This window comes from Coenobita brevimanus, chromosome 43 (assembly GCF_032717465.1).
Source record: "Coenobita brevimanus isolate Jiangsu-jjx chromosome 43, ASM3271746v2, whole genome shotgun sequence".
Taxonomy (NCBI): Eukaryota; Metazoa; Arthropoda; class Malacostraca; order Decapoda; family Coenobitidae; genus Coenobita; species Coenobita brevimanus.
Window position 1 is genome coordinate 7,900,001 of NC_136996.1, and position 18,027 is coordinate 7,918,027.

General features: G+C 43.3%; 1 protein-coding gene across 3 annotated transcripts in view; it reads left to right on the forward strand.

Moving 5' to 3' along the window:
- Positions 1 to 18,027, forward strand: part of LOC145397813 (uncharacterized) — an 856,770-nt gene that overhangs the window by 819,894 nt on the left and 18,849 nt on the right. For all 3 annotated transcript variants that reach the window (XM_080270837.1, XM_080270836.1, XM_080270838.1), the window contains exons 17-21: positions 8,793 to 8,885; positions 11,852 to 12,019; positions 13,036 to 13,213; positions 16,420 to 16,575; positions 17,889 to 18,025. In XM_080270837.1, the coding sequence (XP_080126963.1) occupies positions 8,793 to 8,885; positions 11,852 to 12,019; positions 13,036 to 13,213; positions 16,420 to 16,575; positions 17,889 to 18,025 (732 nt within the window). The remainder of the gene's footprint in view (positions 1 to 8,792; positions 8,886 to 11,851; positions 12,020 to 13,035; positions 13,214 to 16,419; positions 16,576 to 17,888; positions 18,026 to 18,027) is intronic.

Here is an 18,027-nt window from a genome sequence, read left to right on the forward strand (position 1 = left end):
TAACAGCTGAAAGAAGCCAGGCACAAACAGCAGCTGGAGAGGATGTAAGAATGAAATAAAAGAACAGACTACAATAGTAAATAAGAAAGGGAATGGAAAGGAGAGAGTGTAGAAGGTTCGACCAGTGTAATACGTAGAATAAAAGATACAGATAGGACATTGGAGGAGAGAAAGTAACTCCTAAGGCGTCTTTCTAAATTTCATTCTTGCTGCCTCCAGGCGATTTTTTGCCACGTTTGAATCGCCTCTTGTACTGAAGAGGTTAATAGGAGCTATATCTAACGCCTCCAGTTCGAGTCTCTCCTAAAAAAAATACTATAGTCTATATGCAGTGTATATAGTATTAATAATAATTCCGACCTTAGGCTCATCAGGACGTGATCCAAGCGAACCGCAAAAAAGTAGTCCTGCAGTCCACCAGCCAAATCTCATTTTATTGGAGGGATCCAGGGTTGAGGGGCGTTTTTGCATCTGGGCAGGTCCTCCGCCCTAGTGCATTGACGCCACGGAGTGAAGGCGTCCCCGTTCAGCATCAGAGATAAAAAGTTTAATATCTCAACTCCTTGATATATCAAACTAATAGAGTTCACCCATTCATAATGCTTATTATTTAAAATCACTAGAGAATTTTGTTCAACTAAGGAAGAATCGATTGTACAGAAGGGATTAGGAAAAGTCTCCACTAACCCTTTTGCTCAGAGGCGTATAAACAAAACTTAATAAAATCGGCCGGTGAAATGAAAAATAAAATATGGTAATAAAAAAAAAAAAGTGCTGAAGGAGTTAACGAGAAAATTCATTGCGAGGAAAATGAGAAAGGAAAATGGTATGGGCGAGGGAAGGAGGGGGTGTTTGAGATAAGGGGGCATTGTGAGAGGTGAAAGACGGCCGAGAAAAATGAAGGGGCGTGAGAGCATACTATTACAGGAATATTGCTAGTGGACGAGGAGGAGGACGGAGAATGGAGAAAATTCTTTGAACTTTCAGCACAAGTACGTCATTTCTATTTTATTGTTGCTGCAGCGAGACGATTTTGCCCAATACAAGGGAGACCATCTTGTAGTCAGAAGGGAGATGAGGCTTAATTCAGTTTCTTCTATTTGAAAAACATGTCCTAAGGCTAATAAAATAATCTGTATATAGTATGAAATGTGGTAGGTGGGGACTCCCATCATCCACTCACTCAGTGCACTGCTTCTTTTTGGTCTCTACACTGAGTGACAAGCCAAATGGTTTCCTGTAACCCAGGAAACCATTTACAATTCTGGGTGGTAACCATATAACCAAATTATAGCGCATTGTGGTTTGTTGGGTAATTAAGGCGCTCCAGTCGGATTGAGCCTGTACAGGCTTATATTCAAGGGGTGGTTGGGGTTTATTGCTCACGTAATGCAGCTCAGGGATGAGTGAGGCTGGTCATTTTCATCCTAAATGTCAGGACCAACTTGCCTAGCCTCGTGCTTCTACGCTCTTCATGGGGCAACGCAGGATTAAATGATGGGTGGATGGATGGATATAACATGTGTTGAAGAAATTATCCGCTTCAGGCCAAGAACTCCATTTTAAAATGTTATTGCTGCTACCCAGCTATTTTTCTTTGATGAGTAGGACAAATAGTTGCTGCTGTTGTAGTTCCTGTTGAAGCGGTGGTGGTGGTAGTGGTCCCAAGCTCATCCACACGTGAACCCAGTGAACTGAAGCTGAAGTTACGGCGTTCATGCAATCCATCATCCTCTCTCCAAGGTTCAGGGAGGGGACTGGGTGATGCTTACATAATTCAGCAGCGTAGCCAGCCGTTATATCGGTGAGGCCAAGGAAAAGCGACCCACTCCATCACCATCCTAATAGTGAAGGATATTAATGAACTCTATATCTAACCACTCCAGTTCGCAGAAACCTCTCATAAACTAAATTAGTTCGGAGATAGCAAGATTAATATAAAATATGTCATCCAACTAAATGGGTAAATAAAGGGAAAAACAGAAAATTATTTTAGCAAGGAAGAGAAAAGAAAGTGTTTTAGAAAGGAGCAGTCGGAATAGGCATGAGAAACGAGTCTTTGTAAAAAGGAGGAAGACTGTGTGGCTGTGTGTGAGAGAGAGAGAGAGAGAGAGAGAGAGAGAGAGTATCGGTAAGGAAATGAGACAACGAGAGATAGTGAGATCGAACGTGTGTGTGTGTGTGTGTGTGTGTGTGTGTGTTTGTGTGTGTGTGTGTGTGTGTGTGTGTGTGTGTGTGTTTGTGTGTGTGTGTGTGTGTGAAGGCTTGGAAGGAAGAGAAATCGGAAAGATACGGGGAAAGAGAACGTGTGGGAAGAGAGAACAAGAGGAAGATAAGGAGGCAGTCGAGGGAGAGAGTACCAGAGATAAGGCGAGAGAACTAAAGATAAGAAAGAGCGATAGTAGCCGGAAATTACTAAAGAGGGGAATCGCAAAACATTAATTAAAACTCTTCTGTTCCGAACACAACTCCTATTCAATTTCAGTAACAGCGAGACGATTTAATTTAACTGAGAATGAGTCGCAGGAGCCTCTGGTGATAATACAAGTAACTGTACTACTCCAGCCCGACTGTCGCCAGATGATTGTATTCAGCAGCCTTTGAATACAAGTATCTGTGAGTGTTAATATTGATGCGGCGTGATCCAGAATATCTGAGAGGTATGACAGTAAGAGGGATGGCTGACTGAAGGGGCTGGAGAATAGATGGATACCAAAATAAAAGAGGAAAATGAGGAGTTAGGAGAAAAAAAATTATTACCATGGAATGGTTACCAAGACTCAGCTAATATCTCTTTGGTAAAAGTAATAAGTAATTTAAAACAGTTAATGATACCACACACACACACACACACACACACACACACACACACACACACACACACACACACACACACACACACACACACACACACACACACACACACACACACACACACACACACACACACACACACACACACACACACACACACACACACACACACACACACACACACACACACACACACACACACACACACACACACACACACACACACACACTTTTGGTGGTGTAATCACAGAAGACATGCAAACAATGATACGGAAGTGAAGCTGATTGCGTACAAAGTACATGAAGGTATGACTATCCTCGCTTTCATTATCATTCGCGTAGCGAGGCGATAATATAATGGCTTGCGCCTTTATGTGTCTGTGTTTCTGGCTGCTACCAAAATATCTCAAAATCAGGAGGGCAAACAGTATTCAAACTTTGTGGACAGTATCTCGGGATGTATGGCTACTTTATTAATAATTTTGCCGAAGCGATGAAGATGCTCCTCCGATTGTCAGACGATTTTACAAGGAAAAAAAAAAAAAACATTTATCTTTTTCTTTTAACTTGCCATATTTTACAATTCTTTATCGTACCCTCAGCGAAGAGAACGACTATTTAAAGGGTAACTATTAGAAATTCTTCTAAGACTTGTTATACTGAGTGACCCTCACCAACATAATATCCCTGACATTAGGCATCCGAATGATGGCGTGATATTTAACTTAGTAGGACTAAACACCAAAATTCTAAAGTGTTTTCGATTTTTCTGAGGATGCGATGATATGCCTCCTGTTGCCAAAGGATTACTGATCTGGTTTTTCAGTAAAGGTGGGCGACACATATTCGTGGGTCAGTGCTTTGGCTTTTATTAGTTTTTATGTATTTTGTTGGGTGTGATGCTTAATGTGTGGGGTTTGTGTTTTAATCTTCGTTGTATTTCTCCTCTTCTGATAGAGCAGCATTGACCTTTGACGTCAAGCGGTCAGGATCAGATACTGTAATCAATCAGAGTGTTTTTCGGATTTTTTCTGTTTTGTTTTTTTCCCTGTCGTATGTTGAGATTGTCCATTAGTTGTTTTGCGTCACTTCCCCAGCCATGTCCCTTTGTGCTTTATTCTGTCGCTTGAACTCAGTGAAGTGTTGCAGAAAGTTTATATTTATTTTCTGTCCAGCTTCGGGTTAACGGAAACTTAACAGAAAACATGTGAGAGAAGTCAAGTGAGGAAATACTTTGTTAATTGATAAAACTGTTCAGCCAAGTTCCTAATCGACATCATTTACCAGTTCCGCTTTAACATGGTTAGTACGTCGTCCCTTTTTATATAATCTGTTCTCGCTTGTACCAGACGATTTGAATAAGTTAATAGGAGTCTCTTGGCAGTGAAAGGGGTATTGCAGACTATATTTAATCTCTCAAATTCTAGAAAAGTTTTGTAAGCCGAATGTGGTAATCTGGAGGTAACAAGAATGAAATAGAAAAGCTTGTCCTGATACTGAAGGTGTTACTATTGCAGGGTTAGTTAGATGAAACTGAAAGGATAAGTTTATGGTGGAGGTGCTGGTGTCAGGAGTAAGAGTAATGCTGACATGCACTCAGAAACTATAGGTCTCATCCTTACCCTCTGATCCTACCTTAGGCTTGAGCAAAGCTGTAGACAGATTTTCACACCAAGTGGGAACCAGTTGTCGAGTGATAGTTTGGTAATTCGAAAACAGGGAACACTTCGCGACGACACTTACTCATGGAGTCATAAAAAGATTTGAATGTCTAACAGCAGGTCCTCTTTCAGCTACGATAGCCTTTCATCCAGGGACAAGGGTAAAGGCTGAACATAAACCAGTATTTACTAGTGTACTTATGTGTCTATATTCTTTTGTATATTATTACTATTATTCTTAATAGTATGTTTATTAATTACTATCATTACTGTTATTATTTTTATTTTATTATTATTATATTTATAATAATAATAATAATAATAATAATAATTATTATTATTATTATTGTTATTATTACTGGTACTGTTATACACAGAACAGAGGATGAACTTCAGCTGATCTTGTACCTCGTAAGAAGCATTATGTTTATACTAATATGTTAATGATATGCATGTCATGATTTTATTATGACTTGTATGAATTTACTGTTATTTTTGCATTATCCAAATTGCTTACTGACCTAACTGTATCAAAATACTTACAGTAACACCTCTTGAAACAATACCTTTATTCTTTTGATTATGAAAAGTTACTACTATGATCCTCAACCCTCTGAATCCGATGACGTACTTTATTATTGAATTCTTGCTACCTTCAGGCGATTTTATTCAGCCTGGGAGAGACCTTGTGATGATGATGGCAAATGAAGGTGATACTAATCTTAAGTTCGAAAACTCTCACAAGATGGAAAGAATCGGATGGTAGTAGGAATAAGAAAACCAAAAATACGTCATCGTACTGAAGGAGTTAAATAACTAGCATAATAAATACTGACTTACCAACTGCACTGGGTAGTTTTGAGTGTGTGGGTGTATTACAGGTCAAACAACATGCTTACTGACATCTTCCATGCCAGTTCAAGAGTGGCAAGGTACCAGGCGAAAAAAATATATATCAGCATATAATCAGTGCTGTGTAGATGTGTGTGTGTATGTGTGTGTGTGTGTGTGTGTGTGTGTGTGTGTGTGTTTATGGTCTGCGGGTGGTGTGTAGGTCAGGTGCAAAGTAAAATGACGGATGGCGGATCCTCCCCAGGAGAGGATCCTTGCTGTGAGGAACATGGTGGAGTCGGAACTGGCTGACTCCCTCATTAAGGTGGCGGAGGACCGACGCGTGGCTGACGAGAAGCTGTCCGAGGTAGGTGCTGACGGCCCTATCTGTCAGCAGTGTATGTCTGCAGGCCCCGTTGACTTATGGGTCTGCATCACTAACCCTTGCTGTACGATCCTTTTGTATATCTTTGGTAAGCACAAGTGATGCAAACATTGACTAGTGTAAATGGTTGTTGTACCTTACCGAAATACTTGTATGATGAAGTGGAAGAATTTTACACATAGTTGGAAAAAAACAAGTTACTTGTTGAGGAGGTCCATAAAAAAAAAAAAAAAAAAATCCAAATGTGAGCATAATTCTTCCAAATCGTTATTATAGACCCGTGAGTCAGCTTGTTGTTTTGCAGCCAAGGTTCTTGGCTTTGTCCTACAGCCTTCTGTTTACATGTTTTCGCCATACTGTCAACTTTTTCTGTAGCAGAACGAAGAGTGGAGAGCTTTTGTCTGCACTAGATTTTTGGACTGGGCTGTATTTCCTTTGGTCTTGTCATCATTGTTGGCCTGTCTCACTACGTTGATATATGGAAGTTTTTTTTTTTTTTTAACAAAAAAATGTCACCCCAAGTTGTCAGATATGACTGATGGTCGTATTCTTGTTGAAACAGAAGACTTTGCCGTGCCTCTTCCTTAGCGATATATTCTGCACATACACCCAGATATTCTGAAGTGCTGTATGGTATTTTATGCAAACTGTGTAGCAGTTAGAAAAGGTAAATAACAAGCACGTTGATATTAAGATGTATAATGTAAAATGAAAATCGCTCTGGAAGGAGTACTACGAAATCCAGTTTATCAACTCAGATACGGCCGTATTTCATTTTGTGTATGGGCTAAATGTGCTGAAAGTGCCGGTAATATTCACCAGATGGAAGGAAAACTATGATAAATTTGGATAAGAGAACACAAACTTATTCTTCAGGTTTATTCAGTAGCAACTGAGGACCAAAGAAAACACAGCCCTGATCGATATGTGTGTTTTACTTCCTCCGTAGTCGTTCTTCTCGCCGCTTTCCTCGTCGTCTGTGTAGTCTATTTTATTCGCGAGCCATCATTGCTTCTTGCCTGACACTTTGTTATGCTGCTGTCTATCGACTTGCTGTGAATAGTGAAAATAGTTCATTTGAGTGTAATTTGTTTCCTCAAATAGTTTTGCAAACTGTATGATGTAAGGGTTCGCAACGTAGCAAACGATCTTAACTTAGCGGTAGTACTGTAGCTGAATAGCGGTTGCCCTTTTCCTTAGATCGTGTGTGTTTATGATGTGCCTAGTGAATTTCGTCCCCCAAACCGTCTCAATGAAATATATTTCAGTGCAAATTGTTTTCTTTCAAATTTATTGTAAATCTACGCATTCTCCCCAATTGTTGCTGTCTTTTTCTGATGTATTTTCCCACCTCAAACGAAAACATTTCTTTCTGAACCAAACTTTTCTTATCCAATATGTAAATGCTTTAAAACTCTCGCATTTAAAAAGTTGCTTCCACATGCCCGCCCCTGTTGCCTACCCTTGTTTCCGAAGCGTCCCCCGCCCTGCCCTCCGCCCTTGGCCTGTGTATTCTCGTCGGATTTAGGAACTTGTTCAGCATCTTTTTCTTACTTTTTTTGCATACAGCTAGTTAATATTCTCTTGTATGTTATTTATGCATTTGTGTAAGTATTGAGGAGTGTAAATAACAGAAAAGTGAATAATAAGACTTTACCCCTTCAGCCCGATGATGTGTTTTCCATAATATTTTTCATATCAGCGGATGATTAATTCTAGGCAGTAGACATTTTGTAGCTATGGGTTTATTAAGGGTTGTATCTAGTTCCTCAAATTCTAAAAGTCCCTTCAAAGCTGATAGTAATCGTCTGTTGGTGACAAGAATACAATGAAACTTGCTTCAACGGAGTAAGTGGGTTAACCCCTGTAGACCAGTGGCGTATTTTTCACTTTATTCTTGCTACTATCAGGAGATTTTAGTAAGAGATTGAGAGACCATCAGTAGTGACGGGGTGAGAAACTGTCTTAATTAACCCCTTCAAAACCTAATGTCTTTATCTAAGCTGACGATAATCGTTATGCTGAATATATTCGTCTAAAGACAGCAAAAATAAATTAAGACGTCATCGGAGTGAAGGGTTAATATGCAAAATAAATCGTTAAAGAAGAGGTGTTAGACAGCCTCCTAAGCCGACGAGAATTTCGGCCGTAATTTTCCCTGCCTTGCCCTGGGAATTGCGCCCTGGCCGACCTGTGTGTGACCCGTGTGACCCTTGTGTTTCTCGAGGTGGGTCACCTGAAGAGCTACGAAGCCGAAGTCATCCAGCTGCGTGGTGTGACCCATGAGCTTCAGAAGGCGCTTCGGGCGTCAGCGAGGGAGATGGAACGCCTGAATATGCGAGAGAGACTCCTAGAAGAGGAAATTCGAGGGCTAAAGAAGACGCAGCCGGGTCGTCAGGTAGGACAGGTAGGGAGCGTGATTTTGTAGCCTTACTCGGCCTCGGTCTCTCAGGAGTACCACTTGACTCAAGGTAAGACCTCGGGGTCCTTACTACAATGGGCTCACACCTAATATACTACATGCTGTCAGGTTTAAGTGTCTGAATACTGTATCTTCTGTATTTGAGGGAATATTTAGTTTTGACAGCGCACTTCACTATGTATATAATGCGAGTGATTATGATATAATCATGTGTGCCTGGCTTGAGATGAGCAGTTGCTTCTGTCCAGAGAGTTTGGCTGTAAGGAGTTCATACTTGTGTAAGCAAATTAATTAGTTAGGTGAGCATGTTCCCCAGATTCGAAAGCCGTGGCAGGTACAATTGTAAAGATTTTTCCTTGCGGTTTGGTTGACTCGTTTGAGTCTTCTGCATTGAGTTTTGGCAGGATTCTTATATTTTCAGCTTAGTTCATTTGAGTGTATAGGCTTCGTTATGAAGCCAGGCTGGTTTGAAGTTAATACTACGTTGAAGTGATCCATCCCTCTAACAGGGTAACTGACACATATGCTATTTATCTTCCATTTAATGATACATTATTTTAAATCAGAATAATGTACGGGACAGCAGGTGATGCACTGAGTGATGTTCACCCACGCCTTATCATTACTTGGTTGTGACGTGTTGAGGTGCTGGTTTAAGTGACCATGGGTTCTTCCACAGAGCACGCTGCACCGTGTCAAGCGACAGGCAGAGGAGGCAGAGGCAGAGTTCAGGCAGAAACTGGAGAAGATGAAGAACGAGCTCAACGCCGAGGTGAGAACACAGCATGCGGGACTTCGAGTCATACTCCAAGTGGCTTTGGAGATTTCGTAACGCCTCCAGCTTAGTTTATTCAGAACATTACACCTCAATATCCTTTTGTATGATTTTGATACAAATAATGTTCGTATGAAAGCGATACATATATATATATATATATATATATATATATATATATATATATATATATATAGATAGATAGATAGATAGATATATAGATAGATAGATATACCTCCTTGTGTACCTAGAATACGGCTGCTTGTGCCATCGGTCCGTTGTGCAGCTTTAAAAGGAAGATACCGTACTCAGAGTAACTTTAAGAGAGAAACGCGGCTAGAACACATTTTAAAGGGACAACTGTGAGTCATGGACTCTCAGTGCCAACAGAAGATTTACATGCTAGAGTGAGTGGGGAGGGAGAGCCATTTGCATAAAATAAAATAAGGCTGCAGCATTAGGAATGCCTACTACTAACTAACAACAACAGTGATACATTTCTATACTGGTAATTTGTTGTCCTCAAGGCAGTCGTCTGCTACTAATAAGAACATTGATATATTTCTTATTGGTAAGTGGTTGTCTTCATTCAGCCGTCTGCTTCAAACAAACAATAGCCCTTCACGGAATTCTCAGTGGCCTATACAGTAGTCCAGTTACAAGTGACTATGGTCACCCTGTCTGGAAAACGCAGATAAGAGGGACACAGAATGGGTCCATTGAATGAAGTAGGGTGACAGAGGACTGGGACAGTAAATGGAGCAAGGGTACAGATGAAAGAGGCAGTAGATGGAGCATGGGGGCAGAGGAAGGGGGACAGTAGAAGGAGCAAGGGATAAATAGGAGGAATAATAGATGGGTCAGGGAGAGAGATGAAAGGGGCAGTAGATGTAGTGCGGTACAGAAGGAAGAGACATTAAATGCTGCAGGGGGACAGAGGATGGGGACAGTAGATATCGCAGGGGGAAAGAGGAACGGGACAGTAGGTGGAGCAAGAGGAAATGATGAGAGGGACAGTAGATTTGGCAGGGGAAAAGAGATGGGGACATTGGACGAAACCGAGGATACGCTGTGCAGGGTTTGGTGTAGGACATTGTATGGGACCCAGGTAGGGGGACATTGTCAGGACAGAGAAGGGGGATGCTGGATGGGATAGGGTGTGCGTTGAACAGGGTAGAAGCAGTAGATAGAACAGGAAAGGAAATCACCAGGCAAGTCAAAGCAACGAGAATACAGTACAGGCAGGCAGAGGAAGGAGAATGGGCACCATGCTTGGAGGGGTAGGGCAGTGTAGAGGAATAAGCACCATGCAGGGCAGGGCAAGGCAAGGTATGGAGGACAGACACCATACACAACAGTCAGGGTAGGACAGAGCAAGACAAGGGAGGGGAAAGTGACACCACTTTGGACAGGGCAGTTGGGAGAAGAACAAGCAAAACAAGGCAAAACATTGGCGACAGAATTTAGGCAGCGCAAGATCAAGCATATGAGCAGGCACCGGACAGGGCAAGGCACGTCAGGCACGGCAGGTATATAGGGACAAAAAGTAGTGTAGGGAAGGTTGAGGAGAGACACCTGATACAGCAGGGCAGGGCAAGACAAAGGGAGCAGGCATCAGGCAGGGCAAGGTAGAGGGAACAGGCACCGGACAGGTCAGTGCAGAACGGGGTAGGGGAGGACAAGGCTGGGCAGGAGAGGAGGATGGGGAACATCAAGTAGCTCAAGGGCCTCAATAAGCTCAGAGTTCCAACAATACATATCCTGCTCCCTTCACTTCTGTCCGATCCCGCCAACTCCATCAACTATCGGAAATCATAAGTCGCTCAGGTTTCTGAAAGCTGAGTATTATACCTCGCTCTGGCTGGTGACGTCAGAAGCAGGGGGCACCGGAAACATATTTCTTTTTTACTGCACAATACAGAACGGTAATATCACTTACATATTTTCTCGTTTCCACCAGACGATTTTACTTGACGCTTTTGTTGAGATTAAGGGCCATCCTATAAATGGCATAGGACCCTTCATAGCACATCTCCCTAAGCGATTTATTTTGCATATCACACCATAACACTCTGCTTTACGCTATTTCTATCGTTTTAATATCGACGGAGCTTCCTTTGGTATCATATATGATGCCAGTGAGATGCAGTGGACAGAATAATTCGCTAAAGAAGAGACGTTAGAAAATCACCGAAATCAGCTAGAAATACGGGTCTGAGTCGTGAAACGGTTAACTAAGGCAATATCTAAACCTTTCGGTTCAAAAAGTCTCCCATAAGATGAATAAAATCGTCTGTATAAGGATGAGAATAAGCTGACATCCGGGTTGCAGAGATAACTCCTTTAGAATTCAGACGTCTTTTGTTTTTAATTCTTGTCGCCACCTGGCAACATTGTTGTGTTTAAGGGAGACTTCAGAACTGAAGGAGTTACATGTAGCCTTAAGTAACTCACTGACTGCGAGAATCTCCACTGAGTAAATTGCAATCGTGTGGTGATAGCTAGAAAATATAAGGTCGCCATGGTAATGAAGAGGTAAACGCGATTTTGCTGTGTTTTTTCAATGGTCTTTTTTCATTTTTAAGGTATTGTTCGATTTTTTGTGTGAATAATTTGGATATTCAGATATCAGTACACATTATTTTTTCCCTTGCTATTAGCGTTTGTGAGAATTAAGTAATATGCTGATTGCTGTTGTTTTGGGCTCAGGTTCATCTGAACATTAACCCAGGGGACTGCAGGCTGAAGTTACCCTTCTCCCACAGTGCACCATCCTCCTTTCAAGGATAGAAAGGGAACCGAGAAACTTTCATATAACCAGGCAGTGCAGCAGCCCATATATGCCGGTGTCTCCACGTGAAGGTGTCTCCAATACCTGATAATGTTGAAGACGTAAATGATATGATAAACTCTCCCTTATTGTGAACTAATACGCCCACTTTTTTACTTCCTACCCTGGCCAGTGGGAGGACAAGCTTCGCTCTGAGTGCTCGAGATTGAAGGGTGAGCTGGACGATCTGCACTCTGAGGAGAAGCACCTGGCCGTGGAGTCTATGAAGGTACAGAAGGAGCAGGAGATCAGGGCACTGAAGCAGACGTGGGAGCAGCGGCAGGAGGAGATGACGAAGGAGGTGAGGAGATGGGAGAAGTGAAATGATGTGAGGTGACGTAGGTTAGGTGACAGGATAAGAGGTGAAGTGGCGAAGATATGAAGTGACAAAGGAGGTGATGCTACAAAAGAGATGAGGTGCTGTGAGGTGACGAAGGTTAGGTGACAGTATGAGGTGAGGTAACGAAGATCGGAGGTGACAAAGAAGGTGAGGCTGTGAAAGACGTGAGATGAGAAACTTTGAGTGAAATGACGGGGTGAAGTGATGGTGGGAAGTGAGGTAGGAGGGGTGAGGTGACGGGATGAGATGTGAGGTGGAGGTAAAAACAGATGACCGGAGGAAGTCAGGTGACGGAAGAAGAGTGATGGAGACGGGAGGAGGTGAGATGATGTAGGAGAAGTGACGGGAAGTTGTGAAAGGACGGGAGGGGGTGAGGTAATAGTAGCATCTCATGTTGGTTGAAAGGGGGGAGAGTTGCAGCGAGTCTAGGGAGTGGAGTAGGGTTTTTGTGAGCTTACTGTACAGGGGAGATGAAAGGGTGCAAGTGCAAGGGGCCATGAAAGGATAAGATATGGAGGAGGAGGTAGTGCTGGTTTTAAGAGGAGTTGCATAGGGTTTATCAGATTTAGTATTGCTCTTGTGGGTTTAAAGAGAGAATGAGGAGATGGTATGGACCTCTTTGTGTCAGGAAATAGTGCGGTGGTGTGGGAGAATCACTGGGTTTGCTGTTTCCTATTGTGCGGAGAAAACAGTCTTAAGAGAAAATTGTTCCCTGATATGATGCTACCTTTAATGGAGCATTTATAAAACTTTAAAGATTGGTAGTTTGCTGGAAAAAGTTTTCGGTAAAAATACTCGTTAATCTTAATTTTATTCCCTGTCCAAGATTGGGAATATTAACAAATACTGCTATATATTTTTGTTAGTTGTACAGTATAATTCATAACGCATTTCCATTCCAAGTAGGAAACATTATGGCTCAAAACCACTGCGATTATCCATGTAGTAATGATATTGTGTGTTTCCTCTCGTTTCAGATCTCGACCCTCAAAGACAGCCTGACGGACAAGGACGCCTACTACCACAAGGAGATGGAGAACCTGCGCACCACCGCGGACAGGGACGTGTGGGAGCTGCGCAGGAAACTACAGCGACTGGACGAAAAGAACTGGAGTCAACAGGAGTTTCTGCAGGAGAAGCACCACGAGGAGATGGGTGAGGACATACCACGCATCCACGACTGTACGCAGATACACGCGCAGGCCCTCATGCACACACACATGCATACACATATACATACACACGCATACATAAACATGTGTATACTATACACACACTCAAATTCATACGGAAACCATTCACAACCACTCGCAAACAGTACACATAAACATGCACATGAAAAACTTAAGTCACTTACAGAGTACCGATTTCTCTCTCTCTCTCTCTCTCTCTCTTTCTCATGCAAATTTTCATTCTTACTTCCATAATGATATCGTGTGTATGTAAGGTCATGCAGTATATCATCCGCCAGCTGCGCAGGGAACGAGCCCATTCATGTAAGAGCGGCTTCATCAGCCAACGTTGTTATCCTCCGCAAACCTTGTTCTTAATCAGATTGGAAAGTTTAAGCCATCCCACGCCCCTAACAAGCCACCCTCACACTCCAAGCCTCACACCCCGACCCTCACAGACCATCCCACACCCCTACCCTGACAAGATATTCACACCCCCACCCTCACATCCCCATCCTTAAAAGCAGTCCCACACCTTCACCCTAACAAAACACCCCCACACCCTCACTCTCACATCCCCATCCTTAAAAGCAGTCCCACACCTTCACCCTAACAAAACACCACCACACCCTCACTCTCACATCCCCATCCTGACAAGCAATCCCACACCCTCACTCTAACAAGACATCCCCACACCCTCACTCTCACATCCCCAGTTATGCAAATCATGCCACACTCCACCCGTGCAAGCCACCCTACCACCTCTGCCTTTGCGTTTTAAGCAGCACACTCTGCACTCCTAGAAGATACTCCCACACCTCATTCTTACAATCCCTCACTTTTATCGCCACCCCCACACCTCCAACTTTAAAGCCATCCACACACCCTGACAAACGACTCCCACTTCCCGACAATTAAAGCCACCCTCACACCTCTCACTCCCACACTCACAAGCCACCCCCACACCACCACACTTACAACCTACCCCCACATTTCCATGCCTAAAAGTCACCCCATACCCCTAGGGAACCCCCACACCCCACCATGCCAAATTACCTTCACACCCCCGCCTTGACAAACAATCCTCTCACCCTAACACTTACAAGCCACGCTTACACACCACACATACAAACTATCCTTACAGGTCACACTTACAAACTACTCCACACGCCACACTTAGAGACTACCCAACTCCCCACACTTACTACCATCCCTCACACTCCCACACTTACAAGCCATCCCACACCCTCACACATACAAGCCATCTCCACACACCCACCCTCCAATCCATCCCCCCCTTTAATCCATCCCAACACTCCCATCCTTCAACCCACCCCCACAATACACAAGCCAGTCCCACCCCCCCACCCTTACAAGCCAGTCCCACACCCCCACCCTTACAAGCCAGTCCCACACCCCCACCCTTACAAGCCAGTCCCACGCCCCCACCCTTACAACCCACCCCCACACCCCACTCTTACAACCCACCCCCACATCCCACCCTTACAACCCACCCCCACATCCCACCCTTACAACCCATCCCCAACATCCCACCCTTGCAACCCACCCCTACACCCCACTCTTACAACCCACCCCCACACCCCACCCTTACAACTCACCCCCACACCTCACCCGTGCAACCCACCCCCACACTCCACTCTTACAACTCACCCCCACACCCCACCCTTACAACTCACCCCCACACCCCACCCTTACAACTCACCCCCACACTCCACCCTTACAACTCACCCCCACACCCCACCCTTACAACTCACCCCCACACCCGATCCTTGCAACCCACCCCTAACCCCCACGATTACAAATTACCTCAACACCCTTACCCTTCAAGCCACTCTCACCCCACACCCTTACGATCCACCCCCACATCCCCTCCCTTACAAGCCGTTCCCACACCCCCACCCTTACAAGATGTCCTCCACACAAAAACCCATATCCTAACTTTAGTTTTTTAATGCAAGAAAGAAGGAACCAAGGGCCTCCCCTGCTCCTTAAGAGCCGTATTTTCGTCTACCCAAAAGACTGTCTCGTGTCTCTTCCTAAGCGATTTATTTTGCATTTTACACCCATATGCCTCTTACATCCTTCATCTTATGGATATAGTGTGCATACATGACACGTAGGAGGCTATACCGTACCATAAGTAAAATCCAGACTGGCAGGGAAGAAGCTGTGGGATTCTGTATTAACCACTTCACTCTGAATGTATTATTCTGTTGCTACTAGGAAATTTTAGTCAGCCTAGGAGAACGCTATAGCTATGAAGGAAGTTATGAAAGCCGTTTCTAACTTCTTCAGTTCGAACAGTCTCTCCCAAGCTGAATAAAATCGTTTGGAGATAGCAAGTATATGATAAAAAGAATGTCATCGGTTTGAAGGGGTTAATCGACGAGAAGACGGTCTTTGTTGACTCAGGTTACGTCATGTGTAACCTCTATCTTATATTTAGACGGTGTTGTTCATCATGGGGGAAACTTCAAATTTGAGGGGTTTCATTTAGCCTTTACTAACAGTTACATAATTTGAGACTGTTCCAAACCTATATATGATCCTCTGACAGTAGCGAGAATAAACTGTATAATACGCCATGAAATTGCATGACATGAGGAAGACACTGGTGTAATCAGAAGCACTGGTCCGTAACCACTTGGTCTCCGGTTCGATTCTCGGATCTGTCACGAGATCTTTTGAGTAATGACTGTACCCATTTATGTTCATACTTATAATTTAAATAGGAACTTAAATTGTACGAGTAAATTTGGCGGGTCTTTTTACTCCAGCATGTTCACACTTAAATTGGAACTTAGATTGTATGAGCAAGTTTGGCGGTTGTGTGTCATACCTTTGGAAGAAGACTGGGGTTTAGCAAAAACTTGATGACCCATGTGGGGCAGTCGATAGGCATTAACCTAAACACAGTGTCTCCATTGGTAAAAAAATAAAACTCCTAGCACCTCGTCCTTCCCTGTGATTCTTTTTTTTTTTATGTGGTATGTGTATGCCCACACATATGGTATTTTTGTAAATCATTTATATATCGAAAATACATAAAATACAGAGTAATACTGTCGTTAAGAGTGCAAAATATATCGATAAGGAGGAGTCGTTAAAGGCCTACGAAGCTGTTCAGATCTAACCTTAAATTTTCTTCTCAATGCCCTGGCCCTACAGAGCGACTGCGGGCAGACTACAAGGAGCGCATGTGTGACCTGGAGAAGAGGCTGGCGGTGGCCCAACAGAACTGCGACGAGGAGAGCCGGGCACAGGCGGAGAAGCTGCACAACGACGAGATGGAGCACCTCTGTGAGCAGCACCGCCTTAGCATGGGTGAGTTGTGGGCCCCACTGTATTAATTTGACAAAGATCCCTAACTCTCTTGCGCAGCTTATTTGAATGCCATGTGTAGTCGGATTAGAGGGTTGATTTAGTAATCAAGGAGATTCATTCCCACCCCACAATCAAGGCTCATCGAATTTCCTGCAACCACAAATTAATATTCAAGTTCAGGGAGTGGCCCAGTTCTGTTGAGTGAAAACAATCCGAGATTAGTTAACTCTGCCACACTTTGCCTCTTCACACAACTCTAGTATTTTGAGAAGTTTTTATTTGACAATACTGTTAGTTAGGAAAAAGGAAGGAGCCCCTCTTTTAGAAGCGTCACCATAGCATGGGCTTTAAAAACGTCTACCACAGTCTCTGCTGCTACGCTTAAATTTGTTTTTAGATGTGGGAGCCTCTCTAGGAAAGGCCCAATCAGTCAGTCACCCCCTAAGGATTTTCACTAATAAGTTGCATCATTCTAGAAAAGCTCCACAGGGCTCTTCACTATAGCTCTCACAGAATTTTCACATGCAAGATGATTCACTTTAGCGAAGCACTAGACGGTCACACATCTGTTTGTCAGTTCTGTACATGTTCTTTATTTCGTTGAGGTGTACTGGACTTGTTCTTTCTTTCGTTGTGGTGTACTGGACTTGTTCTTTCTTTCGCTGTGGTGGTCTGATAGCTAGAACGTCCCTGCCGAAGTGACGGCCGTGCATAGGTTCGTTCGCCAAGAAGTTACTGAAGGCTTTTCGATTATGCAGTGCCACCAAGTGAGTTGGCTGGTTATCAGGCCTTAATTGTACTGGACTACGGTAGCCTAGCCTCAGGTCCCTGCATCTCGAAGGCGGCAAAATGGGGGTTCTACATTTGGAAGAAATTGTACACATATATACGGTCATGTTTATTCAAGTTAAAGTTTCGACCCAGCTTGAAGAGAATCCATACAGGGCCAAAACTAAATATTTCTTCAGTATGATAGCACAAGTTTGTCAGTTACCATGTTTTCTTTCTTTCATTGCTGCCAAACCCCGATAGTTAGTCTACGAATTCATAGGTCACCAAGAATATGAATACAGAGTTACTTGTATGGAAAATTAGTTAGCATGGAGGGACACCTTCGACTTTAACGGTTCTTTTGTATGCTTGGTTAACACTTATTACCATTATCATCGTCGTCATTATTATTATTATTATTATTATTATTATTATTTTCATTTTTATTGTTATCATCATCATCATCATCATCAACATTATCATCATCATCATAATCAATGAAGATTGTGGTAATTACTGGTGATTCCTTCTATTTTCTTAAGAGCGCCTACGAGAGGAACTAGAGGCTGAGAAGTTCCAGGCGGTGGAGGAAGCTCGTGTGATCGTGTCGCAGCACCTCGAGTATGTCAACAGCAGCCTCAGGGAACAGCTGGCCGAGGCTGTCACCTCCAGCACACAGGT